This window comes from Bos indicus, chromosome 25 (assembly GCF_029378745.1).
Source record: "Bos indicus isolate NIAB-ARS_2022 breed Sahiwal x Tharparkar chromosome 25, NIAB-ARS_B.indTharparkar_mat_pri_1.0, whole genome shotgun sequence".
Taxonomy (NCBI): domain Eukaryota; kingdom Metazoa; phylum Chordata; class Mammalia; order Artiodactyla; family Bovidae; genus Bos; species Bos indicus.
Genome location: NC_091784.1, coordinates 36996354 through 37020971, shown reverse-complemented (window position 1 = coordinate 37020971; position 24618 = coordinate 36996354). Strand labels below are relative to the sequence as shown.

The 24618-nt window shown below is 55.2% G+C and overlaps 2 protein-coding genes and 1 long non-coding RNA gene across 6 annotated transcripts; 1 reads left to right on the top strand and 2 right to left on the bottom strand.

The window, feature by feature from the left end:
- Nucleotides 1–1579: 1579 nt before the first annotated feature.
- On the bottom strand, nucleotides 1580–13954 carry TFR2 (transferrin receptor 2). Of its 4 annotated transcripts, none has more exons than XM_070780142.1 (19): nucleotides 13936–13954; nucleotides 12771–12831; nucleotides 12310–12562; nucleotides 12023–12209; nucleotides 9376–9516; nucleotides 9190–9301; nucleotides 8984–9106; nucleotides 8498–8614; nucleotides 8229–8368; nucleotides 7703–7866; nucleotides 6907–7026; nucleotides 6403–6485; nucleotides 6246–6309; nucleotides 6084–6151; nucleotides 5919–5995; nucleotides 5723–5807; nucleotides 5402–5629; nucleotides 4901–5041; nucleotides 1580–2338 (listed from the first exon to the last, which is right to left on the bottom strand). In XM_070780142.1, exons 2-19 carry the CDS (start codon nucleotides 12801–12803, stop codon nucleotides 2063–2065), a joined length of 2412 nt encoding a protein of 803 aa, XP_070636243.1. In that variant the 5' UTR covers nucleotides 12804–12831; nucleotides 13936–13954; the 3' UTR covers nucleotides 1580–2062. The 4 variants fall into 4 exon arrangements, with proteins under 4 accessions (XP_070636243.1, XP_019843839.2, XP_019843838.2 ...); XM_019988280.2 differs by lacking the exon at nucleotides 13936–13954 and adding an exon at nucleotides 13707–13897; XM_019988279.2 differs by lacking the exon at nucleotides 13936–13954 and adding an exon at nucleotides 13703–13852.
- On the top strand, nucleotides 13925–15864 carry LOC109578780 (uncharacterized). The gene is made up of 2 exons (XR_002183736.2): nucleotides 13925–14229; nucleotides 15406–15864. It is a non-coding gene; the product is annotated as an uncharacterized lncRNA (long non-coding RNA).
- Nucleotides 14307–24472, bottom strand: ACTL6B (actin like 6B). The gene is made up of 14 exons (XM_019988281.2): nucleotides 24365–24472; nucleotides 23844–23920; nucleotides 23501–23666; nucleotides 23101–23201; nucleotides 20182–20279; nucleotides 19437–19531; nucleotides 19265–19371; nucleotides 18475–18564; nucleotides 18247–18308; nucleotides 18018–18132; nucleotides 17828–17908; nucleotides 17626–17721; nucleotides 17346–17432; nucleotides 14307–14596 (listed from the first exon to the last, which is right to left on the bottom strand). Exons 1-14 carry the CDS (start codon nucleotides 24387–24389, stop codon nucleotides 14516–14518), a joined length of 1281 nt encoding a protein of 426 aa, XP_019843840.1. The 5' UTR covers nucleotides 24390–24472; the 3' UTR covers nucleotides 14307–14515.
- Nucleotides 24473–24618: the final 146 nt, after the last annotated feature.

The window sequence follows — 24618 nt, the reverse complement described above, 5'->3', positions numbered from 1 at the left end:
GCTGGTGTCTGAGATCAAGGTGTCGGCAGGTTTGGTTTTTCCTGACGCCTCTCTCCTTGGCGTGCAGACGTCCCCCTCCCTGGGTCCTCACATGGCCTTTCCCCTCTGAGCACACCATCCCACGTCTCTCCTTGCATCCGGTTTCCTCTTCTTTCAAGGACATCAGTCAGATTGGATTAGGCCCATTCTGATGGCCCTGTTTTAACTTAATCGCTTCTTTCAAGGCCCTCAAAAACATTCTGAGGCACTAGATTAAGGTTTCAACATATGAATTTGCACTCTCCATCTCAAAATCCTCATTTCATCACACCTGCAAAGTCCTTTTTGTCATGTAAGGCGATGTTCGTTTACAGATTTCGGGCCTTAGGATGGGGACCGTTTTATCCAGGCCTACCTACCTGTCTACCAACAGGAGCAAATGGACAAGGTGGAGAGGGCCGAGAGACAACTTTGGGAAATTTGTTCCGGATGGTATGTCAGGGAAGCAAGGAGTCAAGGAGGCTTCTGACCCCTGGTCTAGGCTCCTGAGAGTCCACAAAGTCAGACTCAGGGGCTAAGGAGGGCGCAGCTTCATCCTGGAACCTAGGGGCATCTTGAGTTGTAACTGAAGAAGCCTTTACTTCCCAGCCTGTGAGGAGCAGGCTAGGACCTCTCACACCATCCTGGGAACAAAAGAGGATGAGGAGCCTGAGAGACAGGCCCTAGGATTTATGGAGCTGCCGGGAAATGAGAACCAGGGCCGCAGCCTCCCGAGCCCACGGTTAAAGCTAAAAGGGTGCCAGCAGCACCTGGAATTTCCTGCCCTCCTGCAGCTTCCTCCTCACTGTTCAACGAGGGGCCACAGGGGACCCTGGAGGGGAGAGAGGTCCCAGGCTGGGCCACTCTAGGCTGTGTAGCCATGGCAGTCTCACAAGGCTATGCTCCAAAGGGGCCACCATACTTGGGAGTTAGTGCTCTGCAGTCTCTATCTTGACATTTTTAATGACTTTATCTCTGAACTTAAGTTTTGGAAGTGCAGTCTGATGAGGCAATGGAGCCTATGCTGGGGGTCCTGCCACCCCCGATGGATTCTCACCTGTCCCCACCCATTCACAGTTGTCACCCTCCATTCCCAGCAGGGACTGGGTGCCAGCACAGGTCTGGGTTTGGCTCTGGTTAGGGCACGTGTGCTGTCTGTAGCAAATTGTGGGGCAGAACGCTGCGTGCCTGTGGGGATCTGCCCAGAGTATTTCCTTGTCTGAGTGATCTGGACATTAAATAACAAATGAAGAACCACCATGACAGACTGAGAGGCTGTGGAAGGAAGGAAAAAGCTTTGCTTTTGCTTTTTGAACAAGAATCTCCGCTCTTTCATTTTGTCCAGCCCTTGCAAATTATGTAGCTGTCCCTGGTTCCAGGATAAAGTACAGAGTCAGTCAGTCCCCTAACCTGTGGTTATTTTGGGAGACCCTCCTATGTCCTCAGGAAGCTTCCTTAGTTCTTAGAAGGAGCTCTTTTCCCTGTGGAGACCAACGTGCATCCTCTCTGGGTTCTTCTGCTCAACCCTTCCCCAGGGTAAGGAGGCCACATACAAGTGCTATAAACAACAGATGCCACAGGTGGTTTATTGAGGTTCAATCGCCAGCCCCTCCCACTACAGGCCTCGTGTTGGCCATAACGCTAGGGTCCCAGCAGTCTTTCCTACCAAGGATGGCCAGGTCCCAGGGCTTACAAAACCTTCCATAGTGGTCTCTAGCTGTTGGGGGGAACCCCCTCTCCTGAAGAGGAAGGGTCTGTGATTGAAGGAGCAGATGCTGCTCTCTGATTAACTGACAGTATGACCATCCCATTATGGAAGGCACTGCTCACCTACTATTACCCTGGGTCTGGGATGTGGGGGTGTCTGCGCTGGCGTCATCGCTGGGCCCCTGAGAGTTATTGTAAGGACTAATAAATCAGTCAGCAATGGGAGGTGGTGCACAGGCATCTCTGTCACCCAGGAAGCGCTCAATAGAGACCAAGGGCTCTCGCCAGGGGGCAGGGGCATGTTCCCAACCCCCGCCCCATAACCCCGCCATGGGCCTCAGAAGTTGTTATCGATGTTCCAGACGTCCCCGCTCAGCGCGTTGGCTGCCCCCTGCAGCGTCCAGGTAAGCAGGGCCAGCTGGCGCCGGAAGCGGCTCTCCTGGAAACCCAGGCCCCTTGCCACCTGGGAGGAGGTGGCCCCGGGGCCGCCAGCGCGCAGCAGCCGCACGTGGTCCAGAAGCGCGTGGAGCGTGTGGTCTCCGCGACCCAGGAGGATGTGACGGAACGGGGAGTCGGCCGGCGACACGTACTGGGACAGGAAGTAGAACTCCACCTGCGCCGAGAAGGGGACCAGGTCGAAGTCTGAACCGCAGATCCAGACCCACCTTGGGACCTCCAGCGCGCTGAGTCAATACTGTTGAGCCGCCTCTTTAAGGCCCACCTCCTTTTAGCTACCCAATCAGGAAAGACCTGTAAATGACGTCACCAGTAGTCAGGTAGGATGCGCCCTCCCACCGTGTTTCGGATTGGATCCCTTTCTTTCTCCCTTGAGCCTCCAATCCTGCATCTAGGACTCCCAGCCTTCCTTCCTCTCCCATTCACTTCCCTGCTCAAAGCCTCAAAGAACCGTCTATCGTCCTCACCTCTCCACACCCCTGTCATTCCTGCACCCCTCCGTGAATGTCCACAGCCCAGAGTCAAAGGTCAAGGGGACAGGCCGGCCCTTAGGAAGTGCCTGACCCTGGGTCCTCACCCTCTTGACTCATATGTTGTTCATGAGACGGCCTCGCTCCTAGCCCAGTTCTCCCACCCTTCTGCCAGCGGCTCCAGTTCCTTCTCCTCCCACCTGTGGGCAGGTCCAAGTTTTGACCTCCACCTTCCTGCTCTTCTCATGACCTATAATACAGTGGTTTTCACCCCTGGCTGCACATTAGAATCACTTGGGGAAGGTTTTGGGGTTTTGTTATTGTTGTTTTTTGAAGGGCGGCATCCAGGGATCTTAGGTCCCTGAGCAGGGATCAAACCTGTGCCCCTTGCATTGGGAGCACAGAATCTTAACTACTGAGCTGCCAAGGAAGCCTCCAGCCTGTCCATTTTTCCTTCCAAATGTCTCACTTCAGGTGGTATTTGCCACCCCCACCAAAAGCTCAGCTGCTACTAACTTCATTCCCTCTTCAAGCCATCACAGTCTGGTCAAGACCTTCCTAAAATTCCACTTTGCTCACATCACCTGCCTGCTTAAAAATCTTCCAGATTTCCTTGATGCCCCAGACCCCCCAAACCCAAACCCCAAAGTTGATCCCTAACCCACTCCCCTCCTCTCCTTCACAGGGCTTCTGTTCTGGCTCTGCTGGTCCACGCCCTGCCCCCAAAGAAGGCCAGACCTGTCTCACTGCCATGCCCTTATTCTTGGTCTCTCCACCCTGAAACATCCTTTTTCGGCACCAACCCAAGTTCTGTCTGTTCTTCAAGACCTATATTATAGTCTAAAGCAGGGGTCAGCAAACTTTTTTTCCTTCTTGCAAAAAGCCAGACAGTAACTATTTTAGGCTTTGCAGGCCATACTGTTTCTGCTGCAGCTACTCAACTTTGCTGCTGTAGCACACAAGCAACCACACACAATAGGAAAACCAGTGAGCATGGCTGTGTTGCAATAAAACTTGATTTACGAAAACAGATGGCAGACCAAATTTGGCCTGGTGGCTGTAGTTTACCAACCCCTGTTTAGAGCCACGAAGTTCTCTGGGTCTGGCTCAGCCCTGTTTCAGGTTCTGACGCCCTACCTCTTTTATTTTTTTTCCTTTTTTAGCCCTACATCTTTTACTCTCCAGCTCTGAGTATGAATCGTTTCTTATGGCCTAATCGTGTCCAGATGGCCTTTATCTCTTGGGGAGCACACGGCAACTTCAGGGGGAGGAGGTGTCTTTTTGTGTCTCTAGAGCCTAGCACAGTAGGGGTTAGAGCAAGATCTGTTAATGAAAATAAACCAAGTCCAATCCAAGAGAAAGGAGCCAGGACAAAAGAGCAAGAGGGGTGGGTTTGTGAACATAAAGACAGTATGACAGAAAAAGGAAGGGGGGGGGGGGAAGGGGGAGAGAAAGAACAAGACCTTGCAAAGGCCAGACACAGCATCCCCAAACCGCGCATGCATATGGGGTTCCCTGTTCACCCCACACTCACTGAGGATGGCCCTGCTTAGCATTTTGCTCTAGAGACTTTTCCCCACACCCACAGCCCCTATGCACTCAATTCTAGGCACTCAAAGGGTTGCAGAGTTGAGTTCCTGGGGTAAGGAAATGGAAGAGGGGTTAGAACTGCAGATGGGGTGCAGGTTGCAAAGTATTCAAAGCAAGAGGGACTGGCAAGGGAATAATAATAATCTTGTATAACTTTCACATAACTTCTCCAGGCAGCCTTTCTGGGGTTCATCCATCTCACCAGAAGTAAGAGGGCTCTCTATGCTCTGAATTTCTTAAGCTTTTTGCACCTCCCGAGCCATAATCCTGCACCTCGTAAGACTGTGGCCCACCGTGGACATGCTTGTGGGGAGGGGGTGGGTCGGCAGTGGGGAACCGGAGGAAGCGCGATTTGTCTTAGTTCTGCAATTGCGGTAGCCGGGCAACTGTAGCCAAGGGGCTGGCGCGCCGTGTCTCATCACTTTGCCGGCCCGCCTCAGCGGTGGCTCCAGCCTGGCGGGCCCGTGAGCAAAGGACTGCGCGTCTAGGACTAGCAGCGCCGGGACGACAGAGACAACGAGAAAGCGAAGCGAGGGGAGGAGGGCAGGGCGCAGGCGCCAGGTCCGGAGGTGGGACCCGGGCCTTGAGGAGGGACCCCGGGCCGCCGGAAGAGGGCGGGGCGGCGCGGCCGGCGGCGGACGGGCTGGGCTGGGCCTCACCCGCATGATGCGCACGTTGTACATGCGCATCAGCCTCTCGTCGCTTTCCTCCGAGCTGTAGATCTCCTTCCGCAGCTTTTCGGCCGCCCGGATGTAGTCCCCCCGCGCCGAGTACACCCACTGGAGGGTCAGCCCGCGGGCCTGAGGGCAGAGGCACGGGCTGGGACCGGCGGCAGGGGCCAGGACCCCGGCCTAGGGTCGGGGGGTGGGGGTCCAGGTGCTGGGGGGATGGGGCTGGGACCCTGGGACTGGCAGGGGTGGGGTGGGGGGTATAGGGGGACAGAAGGAATGGAGAGAAGCCCTGTGCGGCCGGGCGGGTGCCAGCGGGGTCCCAAGGGCTTAGTGACTGGGGCGGGTGTAAAGGGGCCAGGTTGGCAGAGGGGCCCTAGACCAAGGGGGAGATGGGGCAGATCTCCCTGGCCCGGGTGGCACGTTCACGGGATGTGGCGCGTCGCTCCCCACACCCCACCAGAAACCCTGAGCCGGGTTGGCGTCTCGAACCTTGAGGTCCCCAGAGAACTCGTTGAGGCTGCCGATGTGCCTGAGGACCACGTCCCCGTAGCGGCCGAAGTCGAGGGGCAGCAGGTGATCGTGGCTGAGCCGGATGAGGAGCTGCCCAGCGAGCTGGGCCACGGCCTGGGCCACGGCGGGCAGGCGGCCCCGCAGTACTCTGTGCAGGTTCTCATAGGTGTCATCCTTTGTGTGCAGGAACGGGTATGCCGGGCCGTCCTGCCGGGACAGGGCGGGGAGCGGGTGCTGGTCGCGGGCACGGTGCGCGCAGGCCCAGGGGCTACCGCTCTGGGACAGGGCCCGAAGTCTCACCTCCAGGAAGGAGAACTCAACGGCAGGAACCCCCGCAAAGGCCGTGAAGGAATAGGCGCTACTGTCCATGGGCAGCGGCCGGATCCTGGGGAGGGGCGGGAGGGGCAGGAGGGAGCGTGTGACTTCAGGGTCGCTCACGTGTTCCCCCCTCCCTCCCCTACACACACAGCTCTCTTCCCTGCTCGACCCCACTTACACCTCGGCTTCCCAGCTGTGGTTGGTGACCACCACCTGCTCGTAGAGGGTCTGCCCACTGCGGTTGGGAGAGTCCACCTGGGGGTAGGGTTGGGGGCGGTGGCACGGGTCAGGCTCTAGCGGCCAGCAGCTTCCCTTCATCCCCTGCTCCTGGCCGGGCTCTTGCCTGCTTCAGAATGTTCTCAATGAGGCCGATGAGAAGGGGGCTGGTCTTGGCGTGAAACTTGTCATCCCCTGCGGAAAGGGAGGGATGCCAGGCCTCAGGCTTGGCACCCAGGGGCAGGGTGCACCCGATGGGGGCCAGGTGGTGGCACTGCTCCCCGCTCACCCAGCACTGCATTGTCCAGGCTCACATAGACCACGGCTTTCAGGTGCAGCACGCTGAGGTAGCCCTGTGGGTGAGGGTTGTGGAATGCGAATTACCCCTCCTGCCCCCTCCCCACCTCTCCCCATGGCCTGATTCCCTGCCCAGGACCCCAGGTTACCTCCAGCCACTCCATGGAGCCCACACTCCCGAAGTCACCACCATCCCAGCTGATGAAGAGAAGACTTCGTCGGGGCTGGAAGCCTGGGGGAAGCGGGGGTGGGGGGGTGGTTAGTGGGAGGGGAGGGGGAGGATGGCTTGGCTAGGGGAGACAAGCAAAGACCCCCACCTCTTTGTCTTCCTCGGTCCTGGTCCCCTGGGGTCTCTCCTTCCCTCCCATCAAGCCCCCATCCCAGCCCATCTAACCTGGGTCTGCCCTGACTCAGCAGTATCAGTGATGGGGATTGCTTGCATAAGGCATCTCCGGATTAGTCTTCACTAAGGACTTACTTTCATGTTTAAGTGAAGAGATGGAGGTGAAGTGACTTGCCTGGGGGAAGCCAGGTTTGGAGCCCAGGTCTCAGTGGCCACCCTCCAGCCTGTGCTCCTAACTGCCTCTCTGCCCCATCCTGGCTCAGGCCACACAGCCCCAGCTGCCCAGCCCAGGCCCAGGTCCTGACCTTACCATTGCTCACCATGGAGGAAAAGGTCCGCACCAGCTCCAGCAGTATGGCGGTCCCCACAGCGGACTTGGCCGCTCCTGGGCCCCACGCATCCCTCTGGGCCCCGATGACCACATACTGATCTGGGGGAGGGGTGTTGGGGGCCCACCTGTTACGTGGGCAGAACCCAGAGACTTCTCCCTCGACCTTGGGAGGGTCCCTTTCTCAAGGACCCTCAGATCTCCGCAGCCCCAGCCTGCAATCCTGGCTGTCCCTAAAGAGTGCCTCTCCTCCCCTTGGCCCTTCCCGGATGGTCTGCTCCTTCATCGAGGTGCCTGGGGTCATTCTGGACTCCATTATCTCCCTGATCAGCATGTCCCTCTGTCCCTCACTGAGTCCTGATAGAGTTTTCCCCTTTTAAATCTCTCTCTGACCCTTCCCACTCACACTCCCACCACCAGCATCCTCATCGGAGCCTCATCACAGGCCTCCATGTGCCGCTCCTCCAGTGCTAGGTACCATACTCCTCAGCTCAAGAACTCTGATTCCTGACTGTTATCCACATCAAGTTATGTTTGAAAGGCTTGTCTTTTGTGGTCTGACCTCCCTTTTATGCTCTAACATCATCCAACTTAGGCTGGTTCACCTCTGGTGCTAGGCAACTCACTACTGTGCAGAGCTGCCTGTTCTGTCTCTAGACAGCTTTGACCATGAGGTCTTACTGCCACCCACCCCCTCTCAGTCCCAGCCCGGGCCCAACTTGCCAGCCTCTCCCCCCTCCCCGGCAGGGTGCATGTGATGCTGGGCAAGCGAGCACACCTGGCTCCGAGCGGCCCTCGATGCAGCCAAATATGTTACTGATTGGGGTGGAGGCCCTGTGGTTGCTGACCCCCAGATGCAGGCCTGGCCCAGGGCCCAGGCGATAAGGGGAGACTGGTAGGTGCCCCTGCCATTCCTGGGGGGCCACAGGGCCTTCAAGCTTCCTGGAAAGGGGTGGGACAGAAGGAATTAGTGGCAGAGAGGCCCAGGCTATAGATGAGTCCAAAATCCCCCCTTCACTCCTTCTCTCCCTCCCACCCTCTGGCTCCAGCTCTCTGCATCTGTGCCCTGGCTGAGGGGCCAGGGCTGCCTTGGACAGTTGTGCAGCTTGTATCCTGCTCAAGGGTGCCCAGCACAGGGTGTCATATGACCTGGAGTTCCACTCACCAAAGAGTGGCCCCTGGCAGGAGGCTGTGCCCACCCAGAAGAGCCCCGTCTTGTTCTAGCTCACCCAAGACACCTTATGAGCTAGCTGCAGCCTACCTCTCCCTGCCTCCTCCCCTCCTGGTCTCCACATGGTCCTCACCTCAGAAGGAGGGAGGCAATGTCCGCACTGATGGGCTGGGCTGGGATGCTTGGGAGACCCGAGGACTGGACTGGAGGGAACTGGGTCTGATTGAAGGAAGGGAAGCCAGGCGTATAGGGGTCCCCTGTCCCCAGGTGCACCTGTTGGGAGAGGGGTGCCCAAACTGAAACTGGGGGCCAAGCTTCCAGAACAGCATGCCAGCATCATCCTAGGCAGGGCGCTACAGCCTAGGGGCCCCAGGAAGGCACTACAGCTCCCCCAAGACTCACATGTCCATACACAGCCCGGTGACTGGACAGGCTGAGCTTGTGCGGGCCCTGGGAGAAGTCTGCCGGGTCCGGATATATGAGCACTCCTTGGGCCCCAAAGTCCTGGGCACTGGCCACCTGGGGAAGGCACGTGACTAAAGGACCCCTTCTCCCAGAAAAAGCAGATTTAGAAGGGAAGAAAATGCAAATAAAAGTGGAATGGCAGGGCCTCTGATCTATAGCTGTGGGCACCCGGTGGACCTCACCTTCCGCGCTCCCTCAGTGCCTTGGCAACTCCCAAGCCCCGTATTCCCTCCTGTTTCTGTTCCCCACCCCAACCTCCTGATTCTGTTCCCACAGAGTTTCTTACAGCCCATTTGGTTCTCCCTTTTCTCCCTCGGACAGCTTCCTGGACGCTTCCCATTTGCCGCCATCCGATGCTCGGGCTCCCCAGCGGGCACCCTCCCCGTTCCACTGCCCCAGGTTCCATCCTCCGGGAGCCCTCACCTTCTGGGCAAAGTTGATCACTCCCAAGCGCACCAGCAGGAGGCGCCCCGCCGGCTCCACACCCCGAGCCCGCAGCTCCTGCAGGTCCTCCGGCCGCCCGTAGTGGGCGTACACCAGCTTTCCCTGGGGAGAGGAGGATGGGGAGGCCGTGAGGCGCGTCCAGGGAGAGGACAGGCCGCCCCATCCTGGGCACCGGGCAGACTCACCGTGGCGTTGCCCGTGGCGCTGTAGGGGCAGTAGACGTCGGGGTCCTCCAGTGGCAGCTGCTCCCCGAGCTTCCCAGAGGCGTCAACCCAGTGCAGGGTGTTGGGGCGAGCCCTGAGGAGCCGGGGTGGTGAGCGCCCCGCCGACAGCCCCACCCCCACCCCGCCACGCCCCAGCCCAGCACTCACGGATCTGGGAACTGCAGCCCCACGTAGTGCGTGTCCATCCACACGTGGTCCAGCCTCTGGCGCAAGAGCTCAGCGCGAATGTCCTGAGCCAGGGCTGCCATTCCGGCCGACCCGGCTACCCTTTCCCGAAGGCTGGTCTGCCTGTGCAGGGAGAACGGGGATTGAGGTGCTGGAGGAGGCAGGGGCTGGGACATCTGAGTGCCTGGAGGAGAGGGCCGGAGCAGGGAAAGATGCCAGAGGTGTAGGATGGCCCCAGCCCTGGGCAGTGAGGGGCTCTTAAATCTCTCCTGCCATGACTACCAGGGTCTCCAGGACTTTCTTCTGATTACGCCTCAGCTTCTGATGGTCAGGGGTCCTCTCCACCATCCCTGAGGTTCTCCCTGGGGCAGGCCAAATGACCCACACCACCAATCTATCTACTGTCCCCTCCACATGTACATGCACTGGTCTGCGCTTTGCCCCTGGCGTGGAAACACTTTTCTTCCAAAGGCCTCTCCAGGCAGAGGTGAGGGTCCTGCATCCCTCTCCTCCTCCAGCTGGGCCTTGCGGGGACACCTTCTACCACAGTTGCGGGTGGAAGCTGGGGTCACTTTACAGTCACCACTTAGCTAGCCAGCCTGCCGTTACCTGAATGCTCCCTGATCGTCCATCTCAGCTGTGCCAGGGCCACCTCCACCCCCAACACCCTACGTGAGCTCTCTCTAAACCAGCTCCACCTGAGCTCTTTCCCTGGCAAACAAAGTCCTCCCTCCTCGGGATCAGACTGAGTGCCCCTTCTACCTTTCGCCTTGGCAGAAACCTGGCTGTCCCCTGGGGAGCCACATCTCCTGCGGGACACTTGAAGAAGGCAGCCCAGGCTTTCATACCACCAGAGCCCAGAGAGGACGCATGCTCCTGGCTCCACTGCGCACATTTCTGGCCATTTCTCCACAGGTGAAACTCTCTTCCTTTGAAGCCTGTGCCCATCCAGTAACCCCATCCCTTGTCCCTCCTCACCACGGCTCTTATCTTCTAGCCAGTTGGTCACTTATCCACTGTCAGTGAGAACTCTGGCATCTGGCCAGCCACTTCCCCGGCCACATCCTGAATCTTGTCCCCAGAAGTCCATCTTTGGAATATTGATCTGATTTACTGAACACCTACTAAGTGCCGGGCAGAGTGGTCAGTGCTGGAGACTCCAGGATAAATAGGACACAGAATCTCACTCTTTGACTGGAGCTTTTCAGCTTGAAACTCACTCCCTTAGCGTCACCATACCTGTTCTTCAACCCCATTGGACACTGCATGCTGTCTGATTTCTCCATATCTATCAGTTCTTCCCCGGCTTCCCTCCTTCCCCATCCAGCCTAGAGGCATACATCACCTATTGCCTGCTCCCTCTCACTGCCTTCCTCTTGCTTCCCTGCCCTTTGATGGCATCCACAGTGCCACACCCCACCCTAGACCTGTCAAACCATCCACTTACTCAGGCTGTACCCAGACTACCAAGTGTTGCTCAAGAAAAAAAAAAGTCCATGCATGTTGCTGACGCCGTAGATTTAAGATCTTCAAGCAAAATGGATCCAGCAATGTATCAACAAATAATGATACACCTCGATCAAGTTTATGTTGATCTCATGAAGACAAAGAAATCTATTAATACAAATGACTACATAAACATTAGATAAGAAAAATCGTGTGATCGCTGCAATACATTCTGGAAAAATGTTTGAAAAAATTTTTGATTCTTGTTCCTCTTTTCTGATCATTAAAAAAAAAGTCTCAGTAAGCTAGGAATAGAAGGATACTTCCTTAATTCACTTTTAAAAAGCTGAATGGGGGGATTCCCCGGTGGTCCAGTGGTTGAGACTCTGCTTTCACTGCTGAGGGCCCAGGTTCAACCCCTCAGTTCCCCTTAGTCAGGGAGCTAAGAGCCCTTAAGCCACTTCGCCATGGACACAGTGACAAAGTATTAGAAAAACATTCCCATGAAAGTTAGGAAATAGGCAAGGGTGTGTATTATCATCATTACCTAAATTCATATCTTCTCCAATGCAGTAAGAAATGAAAAAGACCTAAAAGATATAAGCCTTTTGAAAAGAAGCTATGCATCTCTCACTAAATATAGATTACATGATCTTCAACTTGGATAACTCAGGAGAATCCACTGAAAAAATGATTCCTGACATCTTCTCTGGACCTACTGGGTGGCAGCTCCTTCCCAGTACGAAAAGTTGACCTCAGCAGGACAAGAGATGGCATCCCCCCCAGATTGAGAGACAGTCTCTGCCCACAAATGCATTTGCTTCTTTTTCTGGTTCCCTAAATCCCAATTTCTCTGAACCCCCCAGAGCTCCCCACTGCCACAGGTCAAAACCTCCTCAGTGTGTTGTTCAAGATTTTCCTGGGTCTGTCCCACATCTTAGGTGGAGGCTGGACCCCCCCCTGTGCTTATTCAGTCAGCTCCCTTGGCTCCTAAATATCCCCTCTGCAGTCTCATTTCTGGAAGCCCCACCCCCCCCACCCCCCAATGCCTGCCACCCTTCCCAGGACCACTGAACAGGGAGGTCAGGACGGCAGGTGGCAGGACTCAAGGTCCTGGGCGAGGAGGACTCGAGATGAGCGGATGATGGTTTTTGAGGGCCCAACGGGACAAGCTGATCCTCACCTGATGGTGTCTTCCAGACGACCCTCCCCCAGGAACCGCAGAAACATGGCCTGGAGGTCACTCCAGTACAACGTGCCCTGGTGAGAGTCTGGGCTCAGCTCATCATTTACGTCCTCGCTGACCACCATGACGTCATCCCCGCATGCCTGGCACGACCCCCGGAAGGCCACGTAGCCCAGGAGGAAGGCTGGTGGGTGGCAAGATGGTGATTCTCCTTGTGCCCTTCCCTGGGCCCCAGACATCCCCCCAAGCCCAGACCCTCCAGTGGAAGTGGGGGTGACTCTCACCCCCAGTGAAGATCAGGAGGGCTGTCAGGACCAGGTAGGGGGCCGCTCTTCGTCCTGCTGCTGCCCAGAGTCCAGGGTTTTGCCGAGCTGGTCGAGAGCCCAGGGGCTCAGGGCCCCTCAGCTCCATTGGGAAGAAGTGGGCCGGTGGTTCAGTCCCCTCCTCCCCCTCTTCCTCTTCCTCCTCCAGGCGTCCCTGCTGGCTGCCCTCCACACGCTTGTAGATGGTCTGAGAGGGTCCTGGGGACAACCTTTGCTGTGGGGGCGTGGTGTGCATGAAATTGGGGAAGGGGAGGAATCTGGCAATAATAGTGACTTTGGGGTGCCATGAACACAAGGCAGGGAAGAGGGTCCTGAGAGGCAGGCTGGAGGGGAGAGTTAGAGATGGGAATGGGAGGAGTTGGGGAAGGGGCTGGAGGACCTGGAGAGAAGGCCAAGGGTTTCCCAACCGCGCCCCATCTTACCGCTCTTCGGAGTAGACCCCCAAGCTGCTCCATGCTCCTGCCCCCTCTTGAGCCCTGCAGGCTGTCCCCCACCCCAGTGATAAACCGTTTGTGGGAGCCCCAAGAGGCCCCTTATCGGTCCTGGCAGGCAGCCTGAGCCCAGGCCCTTCTTCACCTCCCCCCCTAGCAGGGTGGGGGCACAGTCCTGGCTTCAGTCCAGGGTTCCAGACATGGCTCCCCGGCCCAGGCTAAAGGACGGACGTGGGGCTCTGCCCTCCCCTGCCAATCCTTCCACAGTTCCACTCCTGCCCCTTTCTTGCAAAACAATCAATTTTTTGACTTTGGGGCAGACTTTGGCCTTTAGTTCCCATCAGGGCTGGGGGAGGGAGGCAGATGGCCAGGGAGGGTGGAGTTATGGATGGTCCCTCCCACTTCCTGCTTCTTCCCCTCCCAGTGTCCTAGGGGACTCTCCTAAGCTCCTTACCACAAACACCTCTGCCCGTTCCTCACTGGCCTCACGGGATCCCCAATACCCACGCCCTGAACACATTAGCTGCTCTCCCTGTTTGGACTCAGGGGATCCCAGCTGAAGGGGCTACAGAAGTGTGACCTGGGGTTTGGTCTGTCCCATTGTCTATCTGAAAGGGGGCCCTAGGCTCCTGCCAGCTGCTGGGGAGTGGGGTGCACAGGTAGGAGCACATGGCCAGGCAGGACCAGAGAGTGTTCCAGGGTGGGTGTCCCGCCTGGAGTCGGGGATCGATGCCCCATCAGGCATCGGTGGAAAGTCCTGACCGAGACGTGGGCAGGGCTGGGTGACGTTGGACAACTTATGGTCCTCCGTGGGCACCCGCGCCTCTTTGGTGGCCAAAGGACTTGGACCACACGGGTTTCCATCTTTTTGGGGCCTGGAGGCCTCAGAACACACATCACAGACATAAACTGCTAAATTTTACCTACAATTCCAGGCCGAGAGCGCAGGTCCCCCAGCCCCGCGGAGGAACCCAGCACAACGGCATCTGGAATAGGGTTCAAGGAGCCGGTGTCTGGGTCTCCCTGGGAACCTCGGTTCCTACCCAAGCTGGGAAGGAAGTTCTGAGCTGCTGCTGGGGCGAACCAGTGCCCCAGTCCCTGCCCCACACTTGTCACCACCTAACTCCCCGGGAAAAGACGGCGCTGACCGGGTCACCTGAGCTGTGGGTCCAGGGGAGCTTAATCGCGGCCTCGCCGCCCCGCTCGGGGTCCACCTCCGGCCCCGCCCCGCCCCGCCCCCGGGGCTGCCTCCCGGCTCCGTCACGCCTCGGCTGCCTCATCCCCCAACTCGGCTTCCCTCTGCGGCCTCATTGAGCGTCTCTAACCGGTACTCGCTTCGTGATCGTCCCTGAATTGCGGCCCCTCTGACACCCGAGGCCTCCGGGATCCCGCGGCTCTGCCCTCGCCCGCAGACTTCGCCCCAGTGTCCAGCGTGTAATTCCGAATGGAGGTAGGTGTGGCCCTCCCTTCTCCTCTCTCCAGACTCCTGCTCCAACTGCCCACCCCCAAAGAGGCCAAACGTTTTTTTTCTTAAAACATGTTTACTCCATTTAACCCGGAAACTTCACAATCAAGAGGACAAGTGGGGAGGGGAACAAAAGGGGGGTGATGGGAGCGTTGGGGGATGGCTGTCGATCCTGCGCTTGCAGAGCCGAGGTGGGGGAAACCGTCTCCTTCCGTTCGCTTTCCCTCCCCCACGGCTGCGGGCCGGCCTGTGGGTGGGGAGGGGGGCGCCCTCAGGGGCACTTCCGCTCCACGCACTGCTTCCCGCCCTCCTCATATTCCTGCTTGGAGATCCACATTTGCTGGAAAGTGCCCTGGGTGGGTGGGGCGGGAGGGCGGTCAGGGAGGCCCAGGAGGGAGGGAGAGCAGGTTCCCCACACTCCACCCGTGGAGGTTCGGAATCTTCCCCCTCCCAAGCCCACATTCCCCCTGCAACCACCAACTTGCCCCATCTCCCTGTTTCCTCCTTCGTATTCAGAGGGCGGATACCCGCTTCATACCGTTCAATCACCGATGCATTCACTGAGCATTTACTGAGCACCTGCGGTTCGAGCTGGGAGGTGGACCTTCCAGCTGCAGGCCAGCGAACCTGCGCTCCAACACTCCATATCCCCTCTCCACCAGATACCCTGTCACTCCATCAGGCTTTACATGCCAAGTCTCCCTCCTTCCCAAGAAAAATCTTTCCTCCACCCTCCTCACCATTCTGACACCACCTAACATCAAGGTCGGGATGATGTCTTTACTCTGGCACCCCACCCCAACCCCCGTTGAAATACGGTCCGCCAGCCCCGGCACTTTAGACTGTACCGTCTCTATGATTACTTTCGTCTGCCTGAAAGTTAGTGTGTGTGTCTTGTTTCTGGACACACCTTTCCGGACCATGTCACCTCTCCCTTGGCTTCTGCTTACCGTGCCAAAGCCCCACCCTTCCCACCATCTCCAGTTTCCAGTGCAGAGCTCAGTGCTGAGTTCCCGGACCCAAATTCTCAATTGTCTTTCGCACACCTGGTTCTCAGTGTCTCCTGGAACCTCACACACTCAATGTATCCATGACTGCTGTCACCATCGTCGTCCAGCCCTGGCTCAAACCTGCTTCTTTGGTCTCTCTCGCCTTCTACAGTTGCCCTGTCCAAATCCAGTGGCCCCTTGCCATGTGGAACACTTGAAATGGAGCTATCGAGCACTTGAAATGCAGCTAATCCAAGATGAAATGTGCTCTCGGTGTCAAATCTGCACTGGATATTGAAGACTAAATCCAGAGGATGTAAAACGTCTCAAATTTTATACTGATGACATATTGAAATGATAATACTTTGAATAAGTAAGTGTGTTAGTCGCTCAGTCGTGCCCGACTCTTTGCAAACCCATGGACTGCAGCCCACCAGGCTCCTGTGTCCATGAGATTTTCCAGGCAAGGATACTGGAGTGGGTCACCATTTCCTTCTCCAGGGGATCTTCCCAACCCAAGAATCGAATCCAGGTCTCCTGCACTGCAGGCAGATTCTTTACCAACTGAGCTACAAGGGAAGCCAATACTTTGAACATATTGGATTAATTACAATATATTCTTAAAACTTAATGTGTTTCTTTGGACTTTTAAAAAATATGGCTACTAAGCAATTTTGAATGACATACATGACTCATGTTACATTTCTCTCGGATAGCACTATCAGCGGCCAGCATCCTGGGTCTCATCCTTGACCCCTTTCTTTCTTACCTCTCGTATCCAAACAGTGCCCACATTCTCAGTCAGACCTCTGATAAGCTCCAACCCTCTCTTCCCCACATCCGCTCTGCTGGCAACCCCGGGTCACAGTGGAGACCACGGTAGCCCTCTCCAACCCACTCTCTGCTCTGCAGCCCAGGTTGTGTGCTTAGTCACTGAGCCGTGTCCGACTCTGTGTGACTCCATGGACTGTAGCCTTCCAGGCTCCCCTGTCCACGGGGATTCTCCAGGCAAGAATACTAGAATGGGTTGCCATGCCCTCCACCAGGGGATCTTCCCAACACAGGGATCAAACCTAGGTCTCCCGCATTGCAGGCAGATTCTTTGCCATCTGTGCCACAGGGAAGCCCAGGCGAGCTTCCTCAACTCTGGCCCCACAATACCTATCCCCTGCCTGTGGCCTTGCCGGGCTCTCCCCTGGGGCCACACACTCTCTCTCCTGCTTTGCCTCCTGAGTTCTCACTCTTCCATCTCAGCTTGAAGTCTCCTTAGAGGCCCCTCCTGATCCCTGAATGAGATCAGGTCTTCCTTTGAAGGAACACCCCACACCTTGTGGTGACCTCCTGTTTGATTGTCTTGGCTTCCCGGCTGTCCCCATGCACGAAGGCAGGGACTAGGTCGGGCTGTCTGCCTAGGTGCACAGGAGGCTTGCCACGACTGTGCAACTGACACTCCCAACCCTGAGCTATCTTCAGGGGGTCAGTCTTCTGTCACTCCGACCCTTGCTTCTGTCCCTTTGGGGGCACTGCCTCTAGCCGATATCCTCCTTGTCCTGTCATGACCCTGCTGTCCCTCTCTGTGTGGCTGACATCCGGCAGATGCAGTTTGCATCTTTACCTCTCTGCTCAATGTCTTGCCCCCGCCCCAGCAGCTGCTCCAGACTGAATTCCCCACCTACCGCCGCAGAACCACCCTGACTGCTGCCTTTGGTTTGTCCCTTGCTCACCACCCTATGCCCACTGCTACCCATCCCGTGACTCTAGGACAATAGAAAGAGCCTCCCGTCAAGGTCCCCTTGAATTCAGCTCATACCCCCATCCCCAAAGACTCCTGTCGGACATAACCTTCTCAGACATGCCTGTGGCCGTCAGATCACCTTGCCCCAAACCTCTAGGGGCTCACCCTGGCACACAGATCACCACAATCTCATCCCAGCCAACCTGTCCAGCTTTCTGTCCTCCACTTCCTGCTTTGTGTCCTGAGATTGCATTCACCTTTCTGGGAGCACTGACTGCCCTTTCATAAACAATGAGCGAATGAGGCGGTAGGCAAGGCAGTGGGGCGGTCTGGATCTACTCCACATTCAGCAGTAGGCCAGGGCCCTCCCCTCTCACCAGTGAGGCCAGGATGGAGCCCCCGATCCAGGGGCTGAACTTGCGCTCCATGGTGCTGTTGCTGGCGATGAGCTTCAGTCTCATGCTCTGGGAAGAAAGAAGGGCTGGGGGAAGCAGACATCTGGTTCTGGGAAGTGGGAAGGGACAGGGCTTGGAGTGGGGAGGCCATAGCGGGAAGGAGCCGCTTTGGTGGCCAGAATACTGGCTCAGTGTGTGGGAAGGAGGAAGGACTTGGTGCTGAAGGGCTGGCCCAGGGCCCTGGCCAAGGGTGGGTTCCTACCGGTGGAGTCTTCTGGGAAAGCTCTCGATTGAGTCTGTCAGTGAAGCCCTGCAGGAGCGTGTTCCCACCCGTGACAATGACACTGCCGTAGAGGCCCTGAGAGCAGGGAGGAAGAGTGAACAGTCAGGCCACGGCCCTGCCCTGGCCCCCACACCCCCACTTCTCCTGGACCCCTCCACCCAGATGCAGGCTTGGGCCTCACCGGACGAATGTCAATGTCGCACATGCCGATGCTGGTGGTCACCACGTGGCCCACCCCTAACATGGTGTTCCCCGACAGGCCCTGTGGAGAAAGGTGACTGGGCTTTGGGCCCTCTGTCCCCTCTCCCCAGACCCCTGTCATCCTAAGCTTCCCCCCAGCCCCGGGACCCAGGGACTCCAGCCAGCCCCACCTTGACATTGGAGGGATCAAACAGGCCCTCAGGGATGCGGAGCCGCTCTGCACCGTAGTCTGTGTTGTAGCCGTTGGGCATCTCGTAGTGCACTGTGGGCATCTGCGCAGCCACCCTGCCCAGGAAGGAGTGAGATTCTGCTTGGGGTGCTCCCGAAGGACCAGAGGACCCCCAGAGCCCCAGGCCTTCCCCTTTCCCACCCCCCATCCCAGCCCTGGGCCCCACTCACTGCTCATCGTAGGGAGAGTCTGAGACCTGCAGCACGGAGGCCTGGAAGTCCTGGATCACCTCCTAAGAGCCCAGGGACATGGTGAGGGCTGGGCTCCCTTCTCAGGCCCCACTCCCACCCCACCTGCAGGGCCTCTGTCCCTCCCATCTGCTCATGGTGGGGAAGGGCGGTGAGGGAGGGATTAGGAGCTGGAGGGGTGGTTTCCGGGGACCCTCTCCAGTGCCTCACATTGCACATGTAGTTATGCCAGGACTTGGAAACCTGGGGTAACTTCTCTTTCTTCTTCCAGTTTGGGGGTGCACCCTCCCGTACAGGCTCCTGTAGGGGCACAGCCTGCGATCACCCTTTGCATCCCATACTGGCCCAACCTGCCCTGTCCACATCTGCCTCCCCAGCACTTGCCAGCTCTGCAGCTAATGGGCACCGGGTTCTCTGTTCTATTGCCCAGAAAAGGTGTTTCTCCCCCTTCCCTATTAGAGGAGAAAGAATGGGGAGAGCCCACCCCATGGATGCTGTGCACGCAGTCGGTACAGAAATCTAAAAGGCCTTGGTCAGAGAACATCGATGGCTTGGAGATTCCAGTAGGAAGCCAGACCTTAATGAAACAGCCTTTTACTGACCCATGTTCCACGTGCGGATCCCTTGCATGCAGGGTCTCAATTAATACTTGCGGCAGCCCTACATGCAGTTTTTCCACTTTGCAGGGGAGGAAACTGAGGTTCAGGAGCTGTAGTCTCAGGCTCTAGGTCACACAGTTCTTCTGTGGCAGAAGCAGACCTTGAACCTGGGTCTCTTGGAGCCCAGAACCCACCACACTGGCCCTCATACACACATCCTTCTAGCAGTTGGCTGTGGGACCTTGGCCATGTCCCTCAGCCTGTCTGGATCTCTGATGCCTCAATTGCAAATTGAGGGCCTAGGATCCTCCTGGGGCCTGGCTGCTCCCCACCCTGATATCTGATGGGTCAGGGGGTTGACTGTCATAGGGTCAGTGCCCAGGACATCCCAGAGGCTCCACCTTGGCTGCGATCATGTAAGGTGGGATGATGTCAATGGCCATTTCCTGGAAGAGCTCTCGGCACTGCATGGAGATGAAGTCCCCTGCCAGGGGTGATTTGACAATGCCTGGAAAGGAGGGGGTGTCATTGCCTGGTCCCTCAAGGTGCCCCCGACCCCTATCGAGGCCCCACCTTGCTGCAGGACGTAGCCATCATGCACTGGAATGGCTGTCGTGTGGGTGGCCCCACTGTCCAGCACCAGACCTGTGGAGCGTCCATTTGCAAAGCTGGTACGGGAAGGGTGGGTCAAAGAGCCAGCAGCAGTGAACAAGGAGGCTGGAAGCTGATCTGGCCTACTCTCTACTTTCCTAGGTCCAGCCCAATCCCAGTCTTCAAATCTCTCCCTCTGGCTTGTGACTCATTTGCTAGAGAAAGGCAGCTGAGACGCTTTGCCACTTTTTTCTTATCTGAATCACACTTTATTCCTCTATTCCTTTCTTCTGAATATCCAGCCTCTCTTTTTAGTCTTAGTTCTATGTCCCATGGGATCCCTGAAATGAGGGTCTATATGGCCCCAGTGCCTGGCACAGAGTACTATGGAAAGCTGATCCTTTTAGAAAAATAAATGGGAAGGGAACATCTCAGTGTCATATACCCTTCCCTTCTCTCTCCAGCCCCAGCTCCCGTTGTCTACTTGTCCCAACTCTCCATGCTCAGCCTGATCCAAGGAATGGGAAAGGACCACTGGTCTGGCCACCCCAAGATACAAAGCACTCAGCTCCCAAGGGCTCTTTGCACTAATGGGGCTTGGGGATGGGGGGTGTCTGCCCATCTAGGATATTTATCTCCATAGAATCAGGCCCAGCCTCCATCTCAATGCACCACAAACTCCACCCTGACTCTCCATTCTCACAGAGCAGCTTAACCCAGAGGATACGCAGTAAGCACAGCTGTCTTGCATAAGAAGAAAGCAGGAATGTTGTACTGCTCAAACATCAGCTCCGTCAGCTTCTCCCGTTTGGCCCGTGTGTTCCACTGGGGAGAAAGTGCAAGAGGGGAAGTTTCAGGAAATGAAAGGCACCAATCTATGTATACACCTTCCACATACACAGACCTGTTTTGCACTGAGGACAGAGGTCAGGTCCCCTGACCCTCATAGGTATTTAGAATGTTGAAACTATAAAGAATTTGAAATATCACAATTAAAACCCAACTGAAGAAAATAAAACTCAGAGAAGGAAGTTGGCCAAGATCACACAGAAAGCTCTTGGTAGAGCTGGGTCTAGAGTCACAGTCTCTTGACTCCTAGCACAATGCTTTCTATTGTGCAATACACACTTCAGGCCAACCCCCCCAACAAGACCCCAGTACATCCCTCTTTCCCACTCTAATCCTCTCAGAGATAAGAAAGCTGAAAAAGAACATCTTTCTGGGTAAAAATGTTGGATTGAATACAAACATTTACTTTTATTCTCTCCCAGGCTATGCAGGCAGTCATGTTTGACTCTTTATGACCCCATGGATTGTAGCCTACAAGTCTCTTCTGTTCATGGGATTTTCCAGGCAAGAATACTGGAGTGGGTTGCCATTTCCTTCTTTAGGGGAATCTTCCTGACCCAGGGATTGAACCTGCAACTCTTAAGTCTCCTGCATTGGTAATATAGTCTCCTGCATTACCACTAGTGCCACCTGGGAAGCCCTTATTCTCTCCCAAGATCCCAGCAAAATTATAATAAAGGGAGAATTAGAAAAGAAGAAAACCATAAACCCACAAAAGTCAACAGACACATAAAAAGATGCTCAACATTTTTGGTCATTAGAGAAATGCAAATCAAAAGCACAACGAGGGACTTCCCTCATGGTCCGGTGGCTAAGACTCTGCACTCCCAATGTAGGGGACCTGGGTTCAATCCCTGGTCAGGGAACTGGATTCTACATGCCACAACTAAAAATCCCACATGTTGTAACATGTGCTACAAACTAAGACCTGACACAGCCAAACAGATAAATATTTTTTAAAGATGAATAAAAAGTAACATTCATGGGACAGGAAAGAGCTCCTGGAAAATAAAAATAGAGGAGCAGAAATTAAAAGCTTTATAGAAGAGTTGAAAAATAAATTGAGGGAATATCTTGGAAATTAGAGGAAAGAGATACATAAAATATAAAAGATGAAAACATTAGAAGAAGACCAGTTTAGGAGGTACAAAATCCAAATAATAGGATTTCCTAAGAGAGAACAGAGAAAATTGAAAGAAATAAATCAACAAATAAGTAATTAAATTTTTTTTAGTAATTAAATTTTTAATTGAATTGAAAGACATAAGTTTCCAAATTAAAGAGACACATTGAGTGTCCAGAGCCATGAACAAAAATAAACCAATATAATATTGTGAAACTGTAAAACACTGAGGACAAAGTGAAACTTTTACAAACTCTCAGAAACAAAAATAAGTTACATCAAAGGATCGGGAAGTAAATGACCTTGGCTTTCTTGATGGCAACAGTAGATGTTGGAAGGCATTGAATAAGTGCCTTCAAGATTTCATAAAAAGGGATTTCCCTGGTGGTCCAGTGGCTAAGACTCTGCACTCCCAATTCCGGGGGACCGGGTTCAATCTCTGGTAAATGCCTGCCACAACTAAAGATCCTGCACGCCACAACAAAGACTGAAGAGTCCATGGGGCACAATGAAGACCTAGCACAGCCAAGTAAATAATTTTTTAATAAAAAAGTTCCAAAGAAAAATTATTTCCAACTGGAGCGTTATACCTAACTAAACTATACATTCAAGGTTAGACATGCAAAGCCTCAAAAAGGTTACTTCTTATGTCCTTTCTAAAGCAGTTACTGGAAGATGTGCTCCATGAAAACAAGGGAAAAAATCAAGAAAAGAGTAATGATCCACAGGAAACAGGACTTGTAATACAGGAGAGAGGGGCAGTGTTTTCTTAAGATGAAGGTGAAGGGAGATGTAAGGATTATAGCTACACCTTCTGCATAGAAGCTAACTAGTCTACAACAGAACAGGTCAGTAGGCTCCTGGAGAGATTTCTTGAAGCTGAAATTGATGGAACACCTAAAGCAATTAATATCTTGAGGAAAGATAAAGATAACTGATGAATAATTTCAGGTCACATTATTAAGTAGATAGAAAATGAAGAAAAACAAAGAAAATTTTCAGTGCTAGAGAAAACAAATAATTGCACAAGAGAGGAAAATAAATAGTTTATTGCCTGTCTCAGGCCTGATTAGCATATATAATAATAAGAGTATAAATACTGAATCTTAAAAAAAAAAAAACAACCCTAAACTGCAACAGTACTTCAAGTAAGAAAAAAATGTGTGTGGTTTGGGTTGGGGAGGAAAGAGAGCTAAGTGCTCATTTTCTATAGTGGGAAACCCATAGATAATACCTAGAGCTAGAAAAATTCACAATCAGTGATTTATTATATTTAGAGATATAAAAGGTAATGGCAAAAAAAAAAAAAAGCTAAAAGAGAGAAAAGCAATTGTCTCTGGAAAAGGGATAATAGAAGGAAGAGGCTATGCATGGCAGTTTATAAATAAAATTGATTCTATATAGGTGTATATAACATTGACCAAAAATTTCAGTTAAAAGGTCACACAGGGACTTGGGGGGTGGGGCATTGTGTAAGGATGACTGGGGGAAAGGCAAGTTGAGAGAGCAGGAGAAGAGAAGGAGGCATGGAGACTAACACAGGGAGAGAGGAAAGTGGTTGAACCTGACAGAGTTGGAAGGAAAGTTTGAAAAAGAAAGAGGAGTGATTAATGGCTTGAGGAGAGGTGAATGTCCCACCCCAGGGCTGGACTAGGGACTGGACTATGCACTTACCGGGGCCTCTGACATGAGCACTGGGTGCAGGTTTGGCTCAGACTTGACATGTTTGCTGTAGGTGTGATCCAGGATTGCACGGAAGCACTCCCAGTCCTCAACTGGGGCCAGGACATCAGTGGAGAGATGAGGGTGGGCAGGCAGGGGTCCAGAAACAGGAAGGAAGGAGGGAAGCCAAGTCCAGGGGAGGGGAAGTGAGACAAGGTCCAGCAGAAATCCCCCCTTTCCCAGGAATCTGGTGGACCCTTGTGAGAAACCAGGCAGCTTTGGGAAGTAGTAAGGGCATCCCTGGGACTTGGGCAGCTGCAAGGAATACTCCGTGAATGTGGGGCCCTGTGCCCCGGGTTGTGGGGTGTGGGTTCTGGGTCTGTGTCAGGAGCCGGTAGTGGGGGCCCCATACTCATGCCATTCTTGAGGGGAGACATGACTTCCGCTCCATCTCGAGGCACGTGGAGGGCGTTGGTGTCGATGTGAAAGATTTTCCCTTTCTTCTCTTTCTCCCCCTCCAACTCCAGCCCGCCCCCCTCCTCCGCGGCCAGCAGCCCCACCGTGGTGGGGAAGTCAGCCTGGAGCGGGGCATGGACAGGAGAGAAAGCCATATCTTGCAGGGCCCTCAGCCCACCCCCTGGGTTTACTCCCATATTCCCGCTTAGCAGAGCTTTTCTCTGGGCGCTGAGAGCCCTGGGTGACTGGGAAGCCTGGAGGGGAGCCCTAGGATTTGGGCAGGGGGCTGGAAGGCTCACCTTGGGGCAGTCCTCCCCAGCGTACCCAGCGCGGACTGAGAAGGAGCCAATGTCAAAGACCAGCGCCCCCACCTCATCTGTGCGGGAGACAAACTTGTGAGGGGTTATCTCCCAAACTCTCTCTCCATGGATTGCTCTGAGAGGAGATCCCGGCAGAGCCACCTTCAACCCGGAAGGGTCAGGTGGGAGCTCGGCCAGGAGTTCAGGGTCCTGGGAGTGGGAGATCAAGACTCCAAAGTCCCTTTCTGCCCAGTGGCCCTGTTCAGGCCACTCTCCTTGCCTGGCTAGAGGCCGGGCGGAGACGGGTTGAATGGTGGTGAGGTTGGGCCGGGTACGCGCAAGCATTCTGAGGAGGGTCGAAGGTTGGAGTGATGCAGGACCCAAACCCGGGGCTGGAACCGCTCGATCGCAGAGGTGACAGGCCCCAGGGTGCCCAGAGCTTGGGTTGCGTGGGTTCGGGGCGCTTGGATTCGGGCGAGGCCACGCCAGGCTGGAGATCCCGAAGCCCGAGGCTCGCTCACCTCCGCCGTAGACGCCCCCGCTCATAGTGCCCTCTCAGCGCTGCTCGCGGCCCGTGGGCGGCGGCAGGATCAGCACCGTGGCGGCCGGACAGCTCCCGGGATCCCGGGCGGGGCGGGGCGCGCGGACCGCCAATCAGGAGGCCAGGTCCCCCGCCCCCAATGGCGCCGCCGATTGGCTGAGAGGCGAGACAATAACCCGGCCGGGGGCCGCTGCTTTAAAGGGCCAGACACCTCAACCTTAGGTGGCGGGGAGG

Excerpts from the sequence above, each read along its gene's own strand:
- ACTL6B (XM_019988281.2), bottom strand. The coding sequence starts at position 24,389 with ATGAGCGGGGGCGTCTACGGCGGAG. Across the intron at positions 23,667-23,843 it reads CTGGGGAGGACTGCCCCAAG|GCTGACTTCCCCACCACGGT; the intron begins GTGAGCCTTCCA and ends GCCCCGCTCCAG. Across the intron at positions 17,722-17,827 it reads GCGACATTGACATTCGTCCG|GGCCTCTACGGCAGTGTCAT; the intron begins GTGAGGCCCAAG and ends CCCTGCTCTCAG.
- TFR2 (XM_019988280.2), bottom strand. The coding sequence starts at position 13,765 with ATGCCGTTGTGCTGGGTTCCTCCGCGGGGCTGGGGGACCTGCGCTCTC. Across the intron at positions 8,615-8,983 it reads TGATCAACTTTGCCCAGAAG|GTGGCCAGTGCCCAGGACTT; the intron begins GTGAGGGCTCCC and ends TGCCTTCCCCAG. Across the intron at positions 5,042-5,401 it reads AGTTCTCTGGGGACCTCAAG|GCCCGCGGGCTGACCCTCCA; the intron begins GTTCGAGACGCC and ends CTCTGCCCTCAG.